Source organism: Cajanus cajan, chromosome 11 (assembly GCF_000230855.2).
Source record: "Cajanus cajan strain Asha chromosome 11, NIPB_CcT2T_4, whole genome shotgun sequence".
Classification (NCBI taxonomy): Eukaryota; Viridiplantae; Streptophyta; class Magnoliopsida; order Fabales; family Fabaceae; genus Cajanus; species Cajanus cajan.
This window is the reverse complement of record NC_138527.1, coordinates 36428195-36447567: the sequence shown is the minus strand read 5'-3', so window position 1 is coordinate 36447567 and position 19373 is coordinate 36428195. Positions and strand designations below refer to the sequence as shown.

General features: G+C 30.1%; 1 protein-coding gene and 1 long non-coding RNA gene across 3 annotated transcripts; both read right to left on the bottom strand.

The window, feature by feature from the left end:
* Window positions 1-1262: 1262 nt before the first annotated feature.
* Window positions 1263-9519, bottom strand: LOC145953056 (uncharacterized). The gene is made up of 2 exons (XR_014430601.1): window positions 2493-9519; window positions 1263-1600 (listed from the first exon to the last, which is right to left on the bottom strand). It is a non-coding gene; the product is annotated as an uncharacterized LOC145953056 (long non-coding RNA).
* Window positions 9520-14003: 4484 nt separating this feature from the next.
* Window positions 14004-19211, bottom strand: LOC109800145 (isocitrate dehydrogenase [NAD] regulatory subunit 1, mitochondrial). Of its 2 annotated transcripts, none has more exons than XM_083066364.1 (4): window positions 18589-19211; window positions 15670-15897; window positions 14670-14748; window positions 14004-14569 (listed from the first exon to the last, which is right to left on the bottom strand). In XM_083066364.1, exons 1-4 carry the CDS (start codon window positions 19087-19089, stop codon window positions 14295-14297), a joined length of 1083 nt encoding a protein of 360 aa, XP_082922490.1. In that variant the 5' UTR covers window positions 19090-19211; the 3' UTR covers window positions 14004-14294. The 2 variants fall into 2 exon arrangements, with proteins under 2 accessions (XP_082922490.1, XP_020216460.1); XM_020360871.3 differs by having other exon boundaries at window positions 15670-15909; window positions 18589-19194.
* Between the last annotated feature and the right edge of the window lie 162 nt (window positions 19212-19373).

Sequence of the window (19373 nt, the reverse complement as noted above, 5' to 3'; positions counted from 1 at the left end):
TGTTATGTCCATTTCTTGCATTAGGTACAATCTTATCATGTGACATTTTTTGCATTCTCATACACTTGTTTATCACATATTGCATTGCCTCCTTGTAACGTCTCTATGCTCTCTGCCACTCATAAATAACGTAGGGTCCAAATGAAATGGATAAAAAATAAAGGGAAAGAAGTAAAAATAGAATAATATAAACAAATTGAGAGATTTGATTAATAAAAAATAAAGAGATCATAAATTAAGAATGGTAAGTTATTTATTTATATTTACTTATTTCTCTTTCATCTATTTTTCACTACCAATTACACAAGCATAATGACGACACAAACGACAACTCAGGTGTCACTGTAACATTTAAAGACAGCAGATTAATTAAAACCCACAAAAAACACGTGTTTAATCTCAATTATTTTTAATATATTTTTCATTCACAGTAAATGTAGTTTCTTAAAAGTATAACACAAAATCATTCTTTAAAAGTATTGTGAAAATAATAATAATACTAACCATGACATCCCTGTCAATCTCAATTCACTCACTTCTCTACTGTTTTTAAGGTTGTCGCTACCATTTGCCAACTCCACTTTCCTACACGATTACGGATATTATAAATGAGAGATGATTCTAACCTCTTGATTTATTGTTTTTGTTAAGCTCATATCCAAATTATAAGATTGTTTCAAAATTTATCCCTGTACATATTTTGTTGGATAGTTGTCTACTTTTTTTATATTTCAAAAGAAAGTAATTAAGTTTTTTTTTTAAAAAAATCCTTTTTTTTTACGTCAATATATAGAAATAGTTTTATCGCCAAAACACTCACCGAGTAAAAACCTAACTATTTGTCGACTACTAGGGGTACACTTTTAAACTAAAGAATATATTACTTCGTCTTTTATGTGTTCCACCATATCCTTTAACGTGGTCTCAAGTAGTTTTACAAACACTCTTTTTACTTTGTTATAATAAATATTAATACCTTTTTTTTTTTTAATGTTTTCAAGAGTTTCTCTCATATTATTCTTTTGCTTCATTTGAGTTTAAAAGTTTGAAAAAGGATAGAATGTACGAATGGACATTCCAAAAAGCATTTTGAATAATCAAAATAATAATTTAAATTATAAAATATTAAATTAAATAATCATTTTATAATAAATTTATTAAAAAATTTAATATCTTAATATTTGGAGGATGATTTATGTGACACCCTCTACCCCAACATCATTCATAAACATAAACTATATTTATAAAAGATTTTCTTAGAATGATATAAAATAATAAGTATCATAAGGTAGAAGATGCACATTCATAATTCATACACATAAATATTAAACTCAAGAAGTTATTATAAAACAAAGATTATAAATTAATCCCAGTAAAGGTGGCAGGGCCTCCTAGTTAGGAATTAACTTATAATCTTTTAGTAAAATTATAATATGACAAAAATACACACTTTCAACATAAATAACATAAAAATTACAAAAGAAAAATAATAATAATTTAACAATTAGTCTAGCTAATCCCGATGTCACATCCTATCAGAGCGAAACCCAAACAGAAGCCTAAGCTTCACCACCAACATCCTCAGCCTCATGCTAATTATCTGCATCATAATTTAAATATACACAAAAATGACAAGGGAGTGAGAAACTTCTCACTCAGTTGCAGATATAGAAATAAAAGTTAAATAGCACACACACACGCAATATAATTCACATATATAATCAATCTCACATATATGCTTATGTATAATGATTTTCTTGACTTGACTCACTAATGTATGCATGTGGCGCCATACGGAAGTTCACATATCATCATTGGTGACCCGAAGGCACACCTATACAATTGTCGGTGACCCTAAGGTACACCTATCATTGGTGTTCATACACCTCGTTAGCATATCGTGGGTGACCCAAAGGTACACCTTGTTAGTCGTGGGTATGCGGCCTCAGCGGCACACCTGGAGTAATATGTGCATATGATGCATGTCATACATTCACAGACTCAACCTTTAGCATGTTACACATATCATATTCATATTTCATAATTAAGAATTATTTCAATAATCCAATTTAATAGTCCAATAGTCCAACAGTCCAAACAGTCCAACAGTCCAAACAGTCCAACAGTCCAACAGTCCAAACAGTCCAACAGTCCAACAGTCCAGAGGTTGCTTAGGTATCATATTTTTCAATAATAATATATTAAGATCTTTTAAGTAAAGTAGGAAGCTTAAAAGGTAATATAAGATAATAAGGAGGCTCAGCCTTCCATTTAAATAACAGATTACAAATTTATAAATACTTAGGAGGCTTAGCCTTCCATTTAAATAACAGATTACAATATATAAATAAATAAGATATAAAACAAAACACATCAATAATACATATTCAAAGAAATAAACAACAGGTAAGGGATCGGGAGCCAATCCAACAAACAAACTATTTAACAATTATTCCCACACCCCCAAGCGAGGTTTCCCACTCCCCCCTTACCTGGATAAATAGGAATTTGGGCAGAATCTCCTCTCTTTCTCCTTAAACCGGAACCGGAACTAGAGCAGAACCTTCTCTATTCTCCTCCTCTTTTCACAACCTAGGCAGAACCTTCTCTCTTATTTTCTCTTTCTATCTCTCTATAATTCCTTCTCTCTAAACTTTTCTTCTCTCTAGTTATGAATTTTCAAAATCCTTAGGTCCCTATTTATAGAAATTTTGAAGTTACTATGCACTATGCACTATTCATTAAAATAATATTATAAGTTACTATGCACTATTCACTATTCATTATTATATTCAAATTAATTATAATTTTGAAACTTCAAACGTCCGCAGCCCCTGAAAACGCAGCCTTTCACTATGCATACATAGTAAAACACTATTCATTAAAATAATAATATAATTACTATTCATGAATAGTAAAATACTATTCATCCAAATAATTTGAGTTTTGCGTAAGCCGTTTTTTTCAAAATTACTATTCATATGAATAGTAAAAATACTATTCATAAATACGTATTCGTAAATAGTAAAAATACGTATACATAAATAGTAAAATACGTATACATGAATAGTAAAATACGGGAATAAAATACTTATTCACATAATAAAAATATTTCTTTTCATTAAATAAAATTTGGGATGTTACAATTCTCCCCTCCTTTTAGAAATTTCGTCCCCGAAATTTTTGCAATGGTAAACTCTTTGCATTCTTACTTCTAATTCTTATGCAACATCACTACCTTGTTGATGTACAAATTTTATCAATTTCCTCAAAGGATTTGCTTAAGGAAAGATCTTGACGAATTTATCCACTTAAACACAAACAAAATCAATTTCTTAAGCGTCTTAGACAAATCTTCCACTAGGGTCTATCTATTCACCATCTTACTTCTAAAATGGAGCATCTAAGTGCTACAAGATTCTTAAAAACTTTTAGTATGCTAACCATAAATATACAATTGCTTTACTCCTCTCTTCATCTTAGGTCACAAAATATCTTCTTAAGATTTTGGTACATCTTAGTAGTTTCTGAATGGATACTAAAGATACTCTTATGACCTTCTTCTAGGATTGCTTTATTAAATTCTAGCACACTAGGAAAGCACAACTTATCCTTAAATCTCAAAACTCCATCCACTCCAAATTTAAACTCACTCTCCATATCTTAATTCAAGTTCTCTACTTCTCTTTCCATATTAGACCATCACGCTTCTCCTGCGCCACTCTGATACATTTTAGTAACTTCTAAATAAATGTTAAGAGTACTCTTATGTCCTTTCAAGTTTTATAACTAAACATCCAACTGTGTCCTTTCTAATCTCTTGCTTATTCTAACTCCTAGTTCCTCTAATCTCATCTATTAGTTACTTCCAACATAAATAATTCAATGCTACTATGGTAATCTTACACATCAAGCATAAGTTTCTAAATTCTGCAATCAAATTCAATCCTTAAATCATCAAAATAATAATTTGGTTATCATTGTAATCCAGATATTTGCCACAACATCAACACCTAAGCATTAGATACACATATCAGATCACTAATTTTACTACTCTATCTACAACCAATTCAAACTCTTCTATGATCAATTCTAAAGATCAGGTACCTAAGCATAATGTACACTCGATATCCATATCAGTTCTCTAGTTTCACCATTTCATCTTCACCCAAGTCATAATCATATCCATCACCTTAACATATAGCCTTATAACTTGTTACCAAAATAAATCAACTAATTATGCTCCTATAATTTTCTTCAACAATCCATTCGCTATTATACTTAATCTCACAATACTAGAAGTAACCTTATAATCCAAACTTAAATTTCTAATTTGAGCCAAAAAGATTCATCTCTCTAATCATAATGAAAGATAAAGATTTCCTCAAAACATCAATCACCACAATGGCTTTAGCCAAATAATAAGATCAAAATTTTACTCCTTAAAAAATTTCAACTATTTCTTTTATCTCGTATTCAACCCCTTTGGTCAAAATATATTTAAGGTTCTTATGATCACTAAATACCTCAACCATAGAATCATATAGTTAGTGTTTCCAAATCTTAGTATAAATGACAAAGTCGCTAACAAGGTTATGGGTAAGGTAATTTCTCTCATGAATTTTCAATTTCTTAGAAACATAAGCTACTATCTTTTCTTCTTGCCACAATATTCTTCCTAAACCTTATTTTCAGAGACATATTTATATATCACAATAATCTTACTAAAATCTAGTAATATTAACACTAGTCAATCTTTCCTTAAGAGTTTGAAAACTATTTCCTCAATTGTTATCCCATACTAATGTAACTCCTTTCTAGTCAATTCAGTCAAAGGTAATAGTAAGTAATTCAAAGAAGTAAGCAACGAAATGATTTGGGTAGTTAAAAATATACACAGGTTCAAGAATTCCTGATATAGATTATCCTTACGGTTGATTCCAAGGGTAGGCAAGAAACAACCTAGTGAACTGAAACATCTTAATAACCAAAGAAACGAAGGCAAAAGCAATTTTTATAGTGAGAGCAGTTTAAACCATGAACAGTTGTTAAAAAAAAATTACTCACTGAATTTTCATATAAACTATCAAACAAGACTCCTGATTTTACTAATTGACTCAAGTATCTCTCACTTAAGCATAACTTAAGTAGATCTTCCTCCGCAAGAAATTTCATGGTCTAAAATACTCACCTCATACAATCCAAATTCATACTTAGACAATCTAGTTTAAATCTATTTTTATGCCTAATAACTCAAAATATCATGATAGCATATATCTACCTGACACACAGAGTTGTATTCGTCCAAATGATTTCAAACCTATCTCAAACGAAAGTTAAGTGAATAAGCTACAACTCTTTATGAAGACATAAGATTTCCAAGAGATCATCTCTTTAGCTAAAGATTCAAATATCACCACTAATAAATTCAGTGCTTACTAAATTTCTAATCACCAAGGCAGTCATAACTTGAAGTTCTAGATTTTTGTTTCATCTTATCCTAGTTCTATTGAAAAGATAATATCTAAAACCATATTCTTCATAAAGACCTCAAAATATAAATTTTGTCGATATAATACTCATACTATCATAACAAACTATAATGAGAATATTTTCGACACCAAATAGCAATAATGTATCAATATATCTAATACCACAAAATACCTCAACTTTTTCCAAATTCACTACTTAATTTCTCATTCAAGTCTCTCCTTACTTTTCTCAATCAAAACAACTCACATGCTATCTAAACCATAAATAATTAACATACCAATAATAACACTTAAGGGAATTAACATCATTTCGATCTCTCACCAAAGAGACAACCACCTTAAGATTCAACCTGCTACAACTATAGATGTCAGAAACTTCACCAATCATAAACTCTTAGTACACTCAATATATCACCTCCCATCCAAGGTTCTAATAATTCGAGTTGGCTAACACTATCATGATTATCATTCCTCTGATTACAAACTAACTTAACAATCTCAAACTCAACAATATCAACACAGGACGAACATCATCATCATAGTACACAACAAACAAGACATAGTCAGAGTACACAACAGAGTCATGATAAGCACATAACACACACGGTTGATAAAATCGACTTGCTCTGATACCACTAAATGTGACACCCTCTACCCCAACATCATTCATAAACATAAACTATATTTATAAAAGATTTTCTTAGAATGATATAAAATAATAAGTATCATAAGGTAGAAGATGCACATTCATAATTCATACACATAAATATTAAACTCAAGAAGTTATTATAAAACAAAGATTATAAATTAATCCCAGTAAAGGTGGCAGGGCCTCCTAGTTAGGAATTAACTTATAATCTTTTAGTAAAATTATAATATGACAAAAATACACACTTTCAACATAAATAACATAAAAATTACAAAAGAAAAATAATAATAATTTAACAATTAGTCTAGCTAATCCCGATGTCACATCCTATCAGAGCGAAACCCAAACAGAAGCCTAAGCTTCACCACCAACATCCTCAGCCTCATGCTAATTATCTGCATCATAATTTAAATATACACAAAAATGACAAGGGAGTGAGAAACTTCTCACTCAGTTGCAGATATAGAAATAAAAGTTAAATAGCACACACACACGCAATATAATTCACATATATAATCAATCTCACATATATGCTTATGTATAATGATTTTCTTGACTTGACTCACTAATGTATGCATGTGGCGCCATACGGAAGTTCACATATCATCATTGGTGACCCGAAGGCACACCTATACAATTGTCGGTGACCCTAAGGTACACCTATCATTGGTGTTCATACACCTCGTTAGCATATCGTGGGTGACCCAAAGGTACACCTTGTTAGTCGTGGGTATGCGGCCTCAGCGGCACACCTGGAGTAATATGTGCATATGATGCATGTCATACATTCACAGACTCAACCTTTAGCATGTTACACATATCATATTCATATTTCATAATTAAGAATTATTTCAATAATCCAATTTAATAGTCCAATAGTCCAACAGTCCAAACAGTCCAACAGTCCAAACAGTCCAACAGTCCAACAGTCCAAACAGTCCAACAGTCCAACAGTCCAGAGGTTGCTTAGGTATCATATTTTTCAATAATAATATATTAAGATCTTTTAAGTAAAGTAGGAAGCTTAAAAGGTAATATAAGATAATAAGGAGGCTCAGCCTTCCATTTAAATAACAGATTACAAATTTATAAATACTTAGGAGGCTTAGCCTTCCATTTAAATAACAGATTACAATATATAAATAAATAAGATATAAAACAAAACACATCAATAATACATATTCAAAGAAATAAACAACAGGTAAGGGATCGGGAGCCAATCCAACAAACAAACTATTTAACAATTATTCCCACACCCCCAAGCGAGGTTTCCCACTCCCCCCTTACCTGGATAAATAGGAATTTGGGCAGAATCTCCTCTCTTTCTCCTTAAACCGGAACCGGAACTAGAGCAGAACCTTCTCTATTCTCCTCCTCTTTTCACAACCTAGGCAGAACCTTCTCTCTTATTTTCTCTTTCTATCTCTCTAGAATTCCTTCTCTCTAAACTTTTCTTCTCTCTAGTTATGAATTTTCAAAATCCTTAGGTCCCTATTTATAGAAATTTTGAAGTTACTATGCACTATGCACTATTCATTAAAATAATATTATAAGTTACTATGCACTATTCACTATTCATTATTATATTCAAATTAATTATAATTTTGAAACTTCAAACGTCCGCAGCCCCTGAAAACGCAGCCTTTCACTATGCATACATAGTAAAACACTATTCATTAAAATAATAATATAATTACTATTCATGAATAGTAAAATACTATTCATCCAAATAATTTGAGTTTTGCGTAAGTGCTTACGTTTTTTTCAAAATTACTATTCATATGAATAGTAAAAATACTATTCATAAATACGTATTCGTAAATAGTAAAAATACGTATACATAAATAGTAAAATACGTATACATGAATAGTAAAATACGGGAATAAAATACTTATTCACATAATAAAAATATTTCTTTTCATTAAATAAAATTTGGGATGTTACAATTTGGAGAAAATTTTTGGAGGCTAGATTGTTACTCTAAAAGTTTATACTATTAAAGATTTGTTAATTTTCTTGACTCAATCTTTATCGAAATGAGTCTAATAAATGTTGAAAATTTGCGTGTTACACAAATAAATTCTTATAAATAATTAAAAATAATGTGAATTCATATATCTTAGGCTTAATTGGTTTTATGATCATTAATGTTTAGGGATTTAGATTGATCTTGTAGGGATGGACATCAAGTACAATAAATGTACTATTACAAATGTTTATTCTTATAAATTTTTTGTTTAAGATATTTAATTTTTGGTATAAAAAATATTAAAAATTGTGTTGCTTAATAATATGTGTTAAAAATCTCATATCGTAGTAATAAGACTAAAATAATATATATAACCATCATTTTATAAATCAATTTTGTAGAATTAAATTAAACTTAAAACATATGTTCCAAGATAGTGCCCACACATCATATCTAATATATTTGAACACCTAAATATTTATATCATATATTATTTTTGATCCTAATTATAAGTAATAAATTAAAAATTTTCTTTAGTCTTAATTATAAGTAACAATAAATAGTTTTAAAAGTTACCTTGTAGTAATAAATTTATTTTATATCTTTAATTTATTATTAACTCTATTTCTTATGCATTCATTTATTCCTTATTTATTGGAATTTTCTTATTCATTGAATCATGAGTACTTATATTAAATATAGACATCACCAAAAGTAAAGAGTATTTTGAGAATATAATTTAAATTTATGATAGAATTAATTAAAAATAATTAATTTAATTATTTTTCTTAATGTAATAAAAATTATTCTATGTTACTTATAGCTAGATTTAGATGAGGTATTTATTTATACATCTTTACTTCTCTCCACAATTTTTTCCTCTTTTTATATAGTATATTGTGTGTCCATTTTTTTTCTTCAAGTTGATGGTTAACAATCATCATAAAAGCTATAATTGATGCAAATTCATTATTTGTCAATTACTTGTGTCTCCTTAAAGTGTCTTGAAAAATAAAGAAGGAGAAAGTAATCTTTTGAACAAAATTTAAGTACAGTTTCTTAAATATGTTATTCTCTTACTAGAATTAAAATTTTATTTCAATATTATACATTTTTGTATTTAATATAGATCTTATTAATATATATATATATATATATATATATATATATTATAGCGAGATAAAACTTTAATTTTAATAAAAAAGTAAAATCAACTACAGTTAAGAAATTAGACTTAAGTTTTATCCTAATTTTTTTCACATTATTTTGATTTGGCACCTATATACGAACATAATCATCTAAGTGGATGTCCACATTTTATTTTACCGTTACAAGCTACAGAAGATAACTCTAGTTAGGGGTGTTTTCAGTAACAAGAAGAAGGCCATTTGAGTAAGAGAAAGAAATGGATAATATTGGAAAGCAGGAAGATGGTGAAAAGGTGGAAGAAGCAGTGAATGGTGTTAAAAAAGCACAGAACATAACAATAAAAGTAGTGCGTGGTAAGGGTTCAAGAAGAGGCTCATCATGTAGTTTCTGTCAGGCCGATGAATGTGGTGAGGACTTAAGCATGGCCAAGAGTTACAACCGCCGTCACAAGGTTTGCCAACGACATTCTAAGGCCCCTGTCGTTTTAGTTTCTACCATTCGTCAGAGGTTCTGCCAACAATGTAGCAAGTATGTATCATATCATATAATTGCATTGCCATTTGCCACTTTCATTTCTTCCATTTATATCTTTTATGTGAGCGTTAGTTTCTGTGTTGGTATTAAAAAAGTAGATTTGGCTACTAAATTCATATTAAAAATATGGTATAAGAGTTATTAAATTTATTAAACTACTTATAAATATTTAATCTTGTAAATTTTATGCTTGAAATATTTAATTTTTAACTTAAATAATATATTAAAGATCTTACATTATCTTATAATATTATAAAAGTAGAGTAATAATTATTTTATAAATTGTTTTTATAAGGTTAAATTAAGCTTTTTGGGAGGTTTTTTTTTTTTGTTTTTGTTTTTCGGGTGGCTTAGGTTTTTTTGAGCTGGGAAAAATTTATTTTTATTTTGGATTAAATGTCATGCAGGTTCCATGAACTTGCAGAGTTTGATGGCAACAGAAGAAGTTGCAGGATAAGATTGGCTGGCCATAATGAACGGAGGAGGAGAAAAGTTCGCGCAGACCATTGCTTAGAAGATGATCAGCTTCAGCCATAGGCCATGTAAAGTGATTAAGAGTTTATTTCAATAAAAAAAATAGATAAATAATTTTTTTCATCCATTAAAATTAATTTATACATAAACTAAAAAAATTAATATAAAAAACTTAAAAATTAATTTATTTAAGTTAATTTTAATTTTTTTAAAAAAACTTATTTTACTTCTCTCTTTTTTTCGTCCCTGGAGTATCTACCGTCGATAGCAGTGATTAATCTCCTCGCTACGTTAGAGGCACCTCAAAAGGTGGAATAGTTGGTTCTAAAATTTAACGCGGCTGCATACACAAGGCAAGATTCGAGACCTTGCTTAAGCGTGAATCAACTCCTAAACAATTTATTCAAAACAATAAACAATTGGCATACTTCTAACTTGGAAAATTTATCAGGCTGTGTTTGAAATTATGAAAAGGGACCGGATGGAATACATTGATATTATACCATGTCTTTAAAATGAGATGGAATCACTACTAGATTTTAATTCTTTAGCAACATTTTCTTGTTTACATTTATTAAAATGTTACTATATATTAAATAAATAGGTTATTTTACAATATTTTTTTTAAAAATGTCATTATAGATAGAGTAACACTTTTTATTTCAATATTATTCTTTTCAATTGTTTGCAAAATCAAAGTCCTATATCGAGTAAAAAAATTTCATATAAGTTATTTTGCAACATTTTTTTTTTAAATGTTACTATAATTATTTCTAAAATCAAAGTTTCACATTGAGTAAAAAAAAGATATATTTCTCTTATCTCTAATTGTTATCCATAATTAAAGTCTCACATCGAATAGATTAATAACTCATAAAGAGTATATATAATCACATAGTTATACTTAAGATAAACGAAAATTGATATTTTATATATAATTAGTGGTGACTAACTAAGAATGTCTTCCTCTAAAAAATAATTAAGAATGTCTTTAGTCTTCTCTTAAAGAAGTCCTAAGAGTTTAGGAGACATATAAATATATAACAATTGATAGTGATATCTAAATAAAAATTAATTATCATTCTATAGAATTAACAAAATCTTAGCAACATCATTAAAATATTACAAAAATATTACTTTGGCAAATGTTGCCTAATTATGTAAAAATGTTATTAAAAGTCTTTAATAAATGGACTATATACAACATTTGATAATATGTTGCTAAAATAAATTAGTAACATTTATACATAATTAAGTAATATTTTTTAAATATTATTAAAAATTATTTGTGTTGTAGTGAATGAAGTTGAATGTGACTTCTTTCTTATTTCTTTCGCTCTAATTTGGAGATATTGAATAAAACGAAGCACTTTTTTTTTCTAATCATAAAAATATTAAAATAGTGGAATGATAATTTTTATTTTTACACTCCATTTTGTCTTACAATAGGTGTCTCGAGAGGTTCAATTTTCTTCAAAGTCATATGGTTATTATTTCCCTCGGACACAAATTTCACTTATCTATACCATTTCTTTCAACAAAAAAAAAAACTCATCTATACAATATTATATGTTATTATTATTAGACAAAGAATATATGCTTTTAACCATTTTTTTTTTCACTTTTCTTTAAGATCATTGTACCTTATATATATATATATATATATATATATATATATATATATATATATATATATATTTATATATATATATATATACCTATTTTATCTACTCAAACTACTTACACATCCAATCAAATCGCTCTTTATTATTTAATTTTTATTATTTTTATTTTAGTTTATTTTATTTTTATTTTTAATTAAAATTTATATAAATATAAAGTACTTCTTTTATCTTAATTATAATAAATCACTATTCCAAAGACGTGTTTATTACAAATGAAGGAATACGAGAAATAGAGGAGAGGAAGAGAGAAAAAAATCAATTAAAGAAAAGTAGATAAGAAATGAGCTAAAAATATAAATTATTTGGTTAAAGATAAATAAAATAAAAGATAGTTTTTGAGATATTTGATTAAAAATAATAATAAATAAAAATTATTATTATTACTATTATTATTTAAATTACTTATTTAAAAATACAAAAGTTACATATAATTTATTATAAGTCAAGATCCGTTAAACTTTTTAAGATGAATTATCTAATGAATATTTATATATGTTTTAAAATATTATATTATAAAATAATGTAAGAAACTATCAAATAATTTTAGAAATATATAAAACTTTTTTTATAGTTAATCTAATTAATAAAAAAAATCAAAATAATAATTGAATTATTAAATTTATATTTTTAAAAATTATTAAATATATAATTTCACTCACTTTTACGGACGTATGTCAACAAATCTAACTCATCGATTAAAAAAGATCAATAAAATAAAAAAACAACCGTTTTTGAAACTTGTGTACAACGACATACAATTAATATATAGCAATTGTCATTTCATTTGGGACGAAACTTTGAAGCACAATTGGTCATTGCAATAATAAAAAGTTAGACCGTTAGAGGATGAATGGCACGTAAGATATATTCATCGTTAAAATTTTATTAAATATCACAAAATGAGATAAGAAAATTATAAAATAAGATTTGTGAATTATGTAATTTTCTAATTTCAATAAAAAAATATTTAAAAGAATATGTTACGGAAAGTACTGTTAGTAACATTTCACAAAATTATTGACAATCAAGTTGTCACTATATTTTTTAATTAAAAAAGGTTTTTACAAACCGTAATATATATTCCTTTGAGTTTCAAATCTAAGTAAAAAAACTAATAATTTACATATTTTAACATCATTTAATTTATCCAGTTCCATTTGAAAAACAAACTATTCTCTTAAATTCCCTTTTATCGGAACAAGATATAAAAAATAATTAAATTTCAATTAAATAAAAATAATGTTATTAAAAAAATAATTTATGTGTAAAAAGAGATTCATTTAATTTTGAAATAAGTCTATCTAAACTTATACCGTTCAATAACTCATATTCTACATTAAATTTCAACAATCTAAACGTTAAATTTAAAATTCTTAATATACAAGTCAAGTCTGCAAATTTTTTTAAAAATTTAAAAATTATTTAATATTTCATTTTATTAATTTAAATCAATGAATATACATAAAAAATATTATATATATTAATTTAAATTAATAAAATAAAACATTCAATAATTTTTAAAATTTTTAAAAATTATAAATTTGATCTATGTATTAAAAATTTAAAATTTAATAGTTAAATTATTAAAATTTTATATCAAATATAAATTATTAAACAAAATAAATCTAAATAAAGCTAGAGCTAAAATAAATAGAATGAGTAAAACGTTTGGTGTGTGATCACGTCAAACCATTGACTGTTGATAATATCACAATTGATGACGTCAATGCAATGCATGTTATCAATGGCTTAATGGCCAATAACAACTGTTGACTAAAAACAATGACTTACATATTCGCCCAATATCGTCATTCTCACAATTTTCCTATCTTATAAACTCACATGTGCAAATAAAATTTAAGAACAAGAAAAAAATTTATTAAATTAAAAAAATGGTGAAACCACGGGGACCTATAATATAATTTAACTTGGAATTTATTCTAAATAATAAATAATTATTCAACATGTATTATTGATATAAAAACTTTTACATTATCAATTGGTAAGAACATCAACAAACTTATCAAGTAATTCGTAAAGGAATAACGATGTAACACAACTTTACCTGTGGATGCATAACTTATTTTCTCACTAACAAATATCTTTGACAATTAAGAGCATACACAAAATCCATGTTTAAAAAGGAATAGTCAAGTAAACTGACACCCGTTATCACACTATCAATAAATTCTGATCATGTGGTTTCTCTCTGTTGGATAATTAACATTATTGAGGACAAAAAATGGCAATTTCGCCTTTAAAGGGTGCAAAAATGTTGATAAAATTAGTTAGCCAAAAATATACGAGGCTGTTTTGATTTGGAAGATGAGCAAATAAATGAATCAATCTAAAGCATGTATTACTGCATCAACAACCTCTTGGGTTGTGCTTGTCCCTCCAAGGTCCTTTGTCCGGTATTTGCCCTCCAGAATGACTCGTTTCACAGCAGTTTCCAACCGGTCAGCAAATGCAGGAAACTGGAGATGTCTGAGCATCATGGCCGACGAAAGAAGAAGTGCCACTGGGTTGGCTTTCTGTTGTTCTACTACTTTCTCATTACCTACATTTCCTGCTGAAGCACCTTGTTCAAACACCGCGTGATCAGCCCCAACGTTACCTGCAAAGGCATGCCATTCATTTTTTGAGTTATGCAATCTTTAACATAATCAACTTAGAATCCTAGAGCTCCAATATATCTTGATAACAAAGAACCATACCTCCTGGCATGACTCCAGTGCCTCCAGCTATACCTGCCGCTGTATTTGCAACTAGATTTCCATAAAGATTGGGGGTTACCTAGCAAGAAGAAACAATGCTCATGAACTTCAAAACCCTTCTTTTGGATAAAAAAACAAAGGCAAACTGAAAAGGACAAAGACCAGTTAGTTGCAAGAAAGAACCATCAGGTCAACCAACAACCCCCTGAAATACTTCCCACTAGCACAGTTGCACCAAAAGCAATAGGCAAAAAGTATGTCTCTTCTGTATTCCATACAGTACATCTACATAACCCTCAAGGTCAATCAAGTGTTGCTCCATTCATTACTAAGAATCCATTCTTAATGCTTTCGCACAGGGAAAACGGAGATACATAAATATTTATTTCCAATTGGCTGAATATGGCTGCTTCAAACCCTCCTATTACAGTTTACCTAACAATTAAATATAGCAACAATCCTCTTCAAATTACAAAAATCACAAGAATTGATAACTAATTTATCATACTAATCCTCTCGTATAATTAGATTAAATGAGGAAAAGATGTTAACAATTTAGGATGTTATCACTGTTACCAAGGCAATGTCCTAACGAATGATTCTTTCCCTTTTTTGCGCGCCTTAAAACACCATTTGATTCAAGTACCAGTAAAAAGCCAAGCAAAAGATGGGGGGAAAGGCAGTCATTATTAGCATCTGGAGTCTTTCCTGTCGTTGCTCATTTCTCAACTGATTTCTCTTGCACAAGTTCACTAGATAAAGAGAAGGAAAACCCATAGCACTAAATCTCCAAAGAAATGAAAAGAAAATACGTAAACACGAATGGGTCAGAATTTAATAAAAAGAAGTACCTTATCTCACTAATAAAGTCATAGAACTAAGTTAAAATTTGAAAGCAAACAAGTGTTGATCCCTTGTAATTAGTTAATTACACCATGAATTTGTTAATCAAAAGTAGATAAATAATTAAGCATCAGGATCAAATAGTAAATTTACATACCATGACATCAAACTGCTCAGGCTTTGAAACAAGCTGCATGCAGCAGTTGTCAACAATAATTTCATTATACTTGATTCCAGGATACCTCGTGGCAACCTCTCGACAAGATTCCAAGAATAACCCATCTGCAAGTTTCATAATGTTTGCTTTGTGCACAGCAGTCACCTTCTTTCTGTTATTTAGGTAAGCATACTCGAAAGCATATTTAGCAATGCGCTCTGAACAGAACTTTGTGATTACCTAGAAAAATATTAGTATGAGGCGCACTCATAAAACTCGCAGTTCACAATGTCAAGGAGATAACTTCATGAGATATAAACATTGAAAGGTTACGATAAAAAATATAGAGAGATTATAACAGGAAATGATGCATCCATTGAAAGAATAGTTCCCTAGAAATCCGGAAATATCTGGATCAAATTCACAATTGACAATCTTTAGGCTAAGAACTTGGAAAAACATCGACAGTGGGATATCATGTACACAAAATTAGCATTCATTCTCAATTAATTCAATTACTGCACTACTTTTTCCCTCTGTCAGCATTTTATCAGACATTCTATAGACAATTGACAAAAATATTACTCTCTTCATTCTATAATAAGTGTCATCTTAAGTTATTTTACATAAACCAATGAAAGCTAAAAAATAAATGAAAGAGAATAATAACTTTACAAATTTAACCTTAGAATTAATCTTCTTAACTAGAAACGATGCAACACAACAACCATAGTTATTAGTCATAGTTATTAACCCCAGATAGCAGCGCGGAGCAACCAACTCCAAAACTGGGATAGCAGATAGCACGATAGCACAATTCTAATTTATTTATAATAATATACATATAAAAATATAAACATAACTTAATTTATACATTAAATATTTTCAATAATAAAAATTTATAGTAGTTAAACAAAATAAAAAAAAAGTAGAAAATTAAGAAAACAAAATGTTTAAGGTCTTATATTAAATTTTTCATTACTTAATATATTATCTGAATTATAATAATAATTAAAAATAAAGAGAAGTTACTGTCAAAAAAATAGAGAAGTAAAAATAAACTTTACCTAGGCCCATTAACCAAACCAAAAGAGAAAATAAAATTTGGGTCCATTTGACCCAACTTTTCCAACCCTAATTTTTTTTTTTTTCTTTTTACTTCAACCCTCTAACCCTAAACTCATTAGCCACCGCTACCTCCCTTCTTGGAAGAAGACAGATCTGCAAATGATCCATCAAAGAAGACAGATCCGGAGCCTGTTAGAGAAAGAGACAGATCTGCGGAGATCTGCTGGCCAAGAAAACAGATCTGCGTTGAACCGCTAGAGAAGAAAACAGATTTATTGGAGATCCGCAGGAAGAAGAAAACGTAAGAAAAAACCTGCCGCCACCAGTGATCACACCACCATTTAAAGCACCCCGCAATAAGTTTTCTGTAGCTGCACAGAGCTACTCCACTCTGCCGCAACGCTCACGATTGACTACTATGATTAATATTATATTGAAAACTAACATAACACTTAATTTGGGACTAAATTTTTCTTCTAATGTGACACTTATTATGGGTCAAAGAGAGTAATATAAGATATATAAAAACTGCTTTTCATTGAATGGAATGCAGGTTTGTTATCTAAGGAGCTATGATGATCTGTTCTGCAGAAAAAGAAATTAAATAAACCTGCCTCAATTCTCATTACCAAAGAGTATCTTCTACTAATGATTTTGAGGCACACAGTGCTAAACTTGGCACCCATAAGCTTTTCAACCGCCCCTCAAACCTCTTTTAATTAACTTGTAGACAAAAAAATTTCAATGAACTCCCCATCTCAAAACAGGTCAAAAATATTCCTTACATCCAAAGCAGATGTTGAGTTCCGTTCCATCCACAAACAACCAAAAAACCAGGAATTTTCACAGTAAAATGCAAGCAACTTCACCAGTTCTTTCCATTTCATTTCCATCTTTTCTACACGCATGTATGAACTAAATTAGAAGTAACCCAACCAAAATTGTGACAAACACCAAAACAAAGCTGCAAGAACAAGAAAGCCAACTAACCAACTAGGTCAAGCTCTGTTTGGGGTGGTAGCGAGTTTTTGGATTTTGGTTTTCAAATGCAATTTTTCAAACAAAATGCATTTGGCAAAAAATAGAGCTGAAATGGTTTTTAACTTGATTTATGGATTTGGTTTTTAGTTTTTAAAAAACAAACTTTCATTGCATCGGACAAAGACCCTGACCCTTCCAGTCGCACCACTAGTACTGTCATCATCACCAAAACTGTCACAGCTACCATTGACACCAACACCACTACCACTATTGGCACCACTACCATCATCGACATTGCAACAACACTACCAATGTCACCAAAACTAGTAGCAATGTCACCAGCACTGTTATTGTAGCCAATATCCCCACCACCACTATCACCTGCATCACCACTTGCATTGTTATCACTAACACTAGCATCACCACAACCTCTCCAGCCCTAACACCACTACCACCAGCAATTCCCCCACCACAAAAACACACCCTTAAACAAAATCTAATAGGATAGGATATTTCCGAAGTGAATTTATTTTAAAACTATAGAAAGAGAAAAACTAAAACTAAAAAATGGTTGTAGTCTTTAAAAATTCTAAAAACTTCAACGGACCCTTAGTTTTTAACACTCACTGTCACAATTCACTCACGACACCACTCAGCAATTCACAAACTAATCACCAAACGGTTCAAACCCAGCCATTTATAAATTCATAAATAGGTGTAATAAGTCATAGACTGCATCTCATAATTCAATTGATCAATAGGCAACGAATCACTAATAATTTTGTCTCTTTTAAATTTATATGATCAATATAAATATTAACATAAAACCTAAATATTGATTAAGCTATTTAGAGCGAGAATCGCGAGTACCTTGAGACTTTCGACGACGCCGGGAACGACCTCGTGTTCGAGGCCGGAGTACTCGCCCTCGGTGTTCTCCCTAATAACGACGATGTCAACGTTATCGTGGCGCGTGGGAAGACCGGGGAGATTGAAGCAGTTAACGAGCGAAGCGTAGAGATCGAGCTCCTTTCTCAGCTGCACGTTGAGCGAGCTCACGCCGCCGCCCATGGGAGTGGCCAGTCCTCCCTTCAGGCACACCTTGTTCTTCCTGATCGACTCCAGCACCTCCGCCGGCACCGCCTTCATGTCGCCGTGCACGTCGTACTTCTCGAAGTACACCGGCGCGTGCATCGCCTCCATCACCTGCTCCACGGCGCCGGTCACCAGAGGCCCGATTCCGTCGCCCGGGATGAGCGTGACGCCGCGCGGGGTGCCGTCGCCGGGGCGAGGCATGTAGGTGACGGAGCGGGCCTGGCTGAGGCGGCTGAGGAGGTGCTTGAGGAGCGGCGCGGATCGTGTCGTCGCCATGGACGGTGACGTGCTAGGGTTTCGGAGACTAAGCGACTCGAAAAGCGGTGGACACGGGAATGGTAAAAAAGCGCGGCGAGGAAACGCAAGAATATAGGGACCGAAATTATGGTCAATTTCTCATTTTATTATTCAAAGGAAAATACTCGGTGCTTTCTTAAAGAAAATAAAAATGGACTTATTTTGATCGTGCGTTGACTTTACAAATGGCCTTTTGCACTTTCATTTTATTGTGAATTGACTTGTATGACTAGTTTAACTAGTTTTGTTGATCTTAAAAATCA

What these genes read in the sequence shown, in the direction of transcription:
- LOC109800145 (XM_020360871.3), bottom strand. Translation starts at nt 19,089, where the DNA reads ATGGCGACGACACGATCCGCGCCGCTCCTCAAGCACCTCCTCAGCCGC. An exon ending in GCGTCGTCGAAAGTCTCAAG is followed by an intron (nt 15,910 to 18,588) that starts GTACTCGCGATT and finishes ATATTTTTCTAG; the next exon opens with GTAATCACAAAGTTCTGTTC. An exon ending in CACTGGAGTCATGCCAGGAG is followed by an intron (nt 14,570 to 14,669) that starts GTATGGTTCTTT and finishes ATGCCTTTGCAG; the next exon opens with GTAACGTTGGGGCTGATCAC.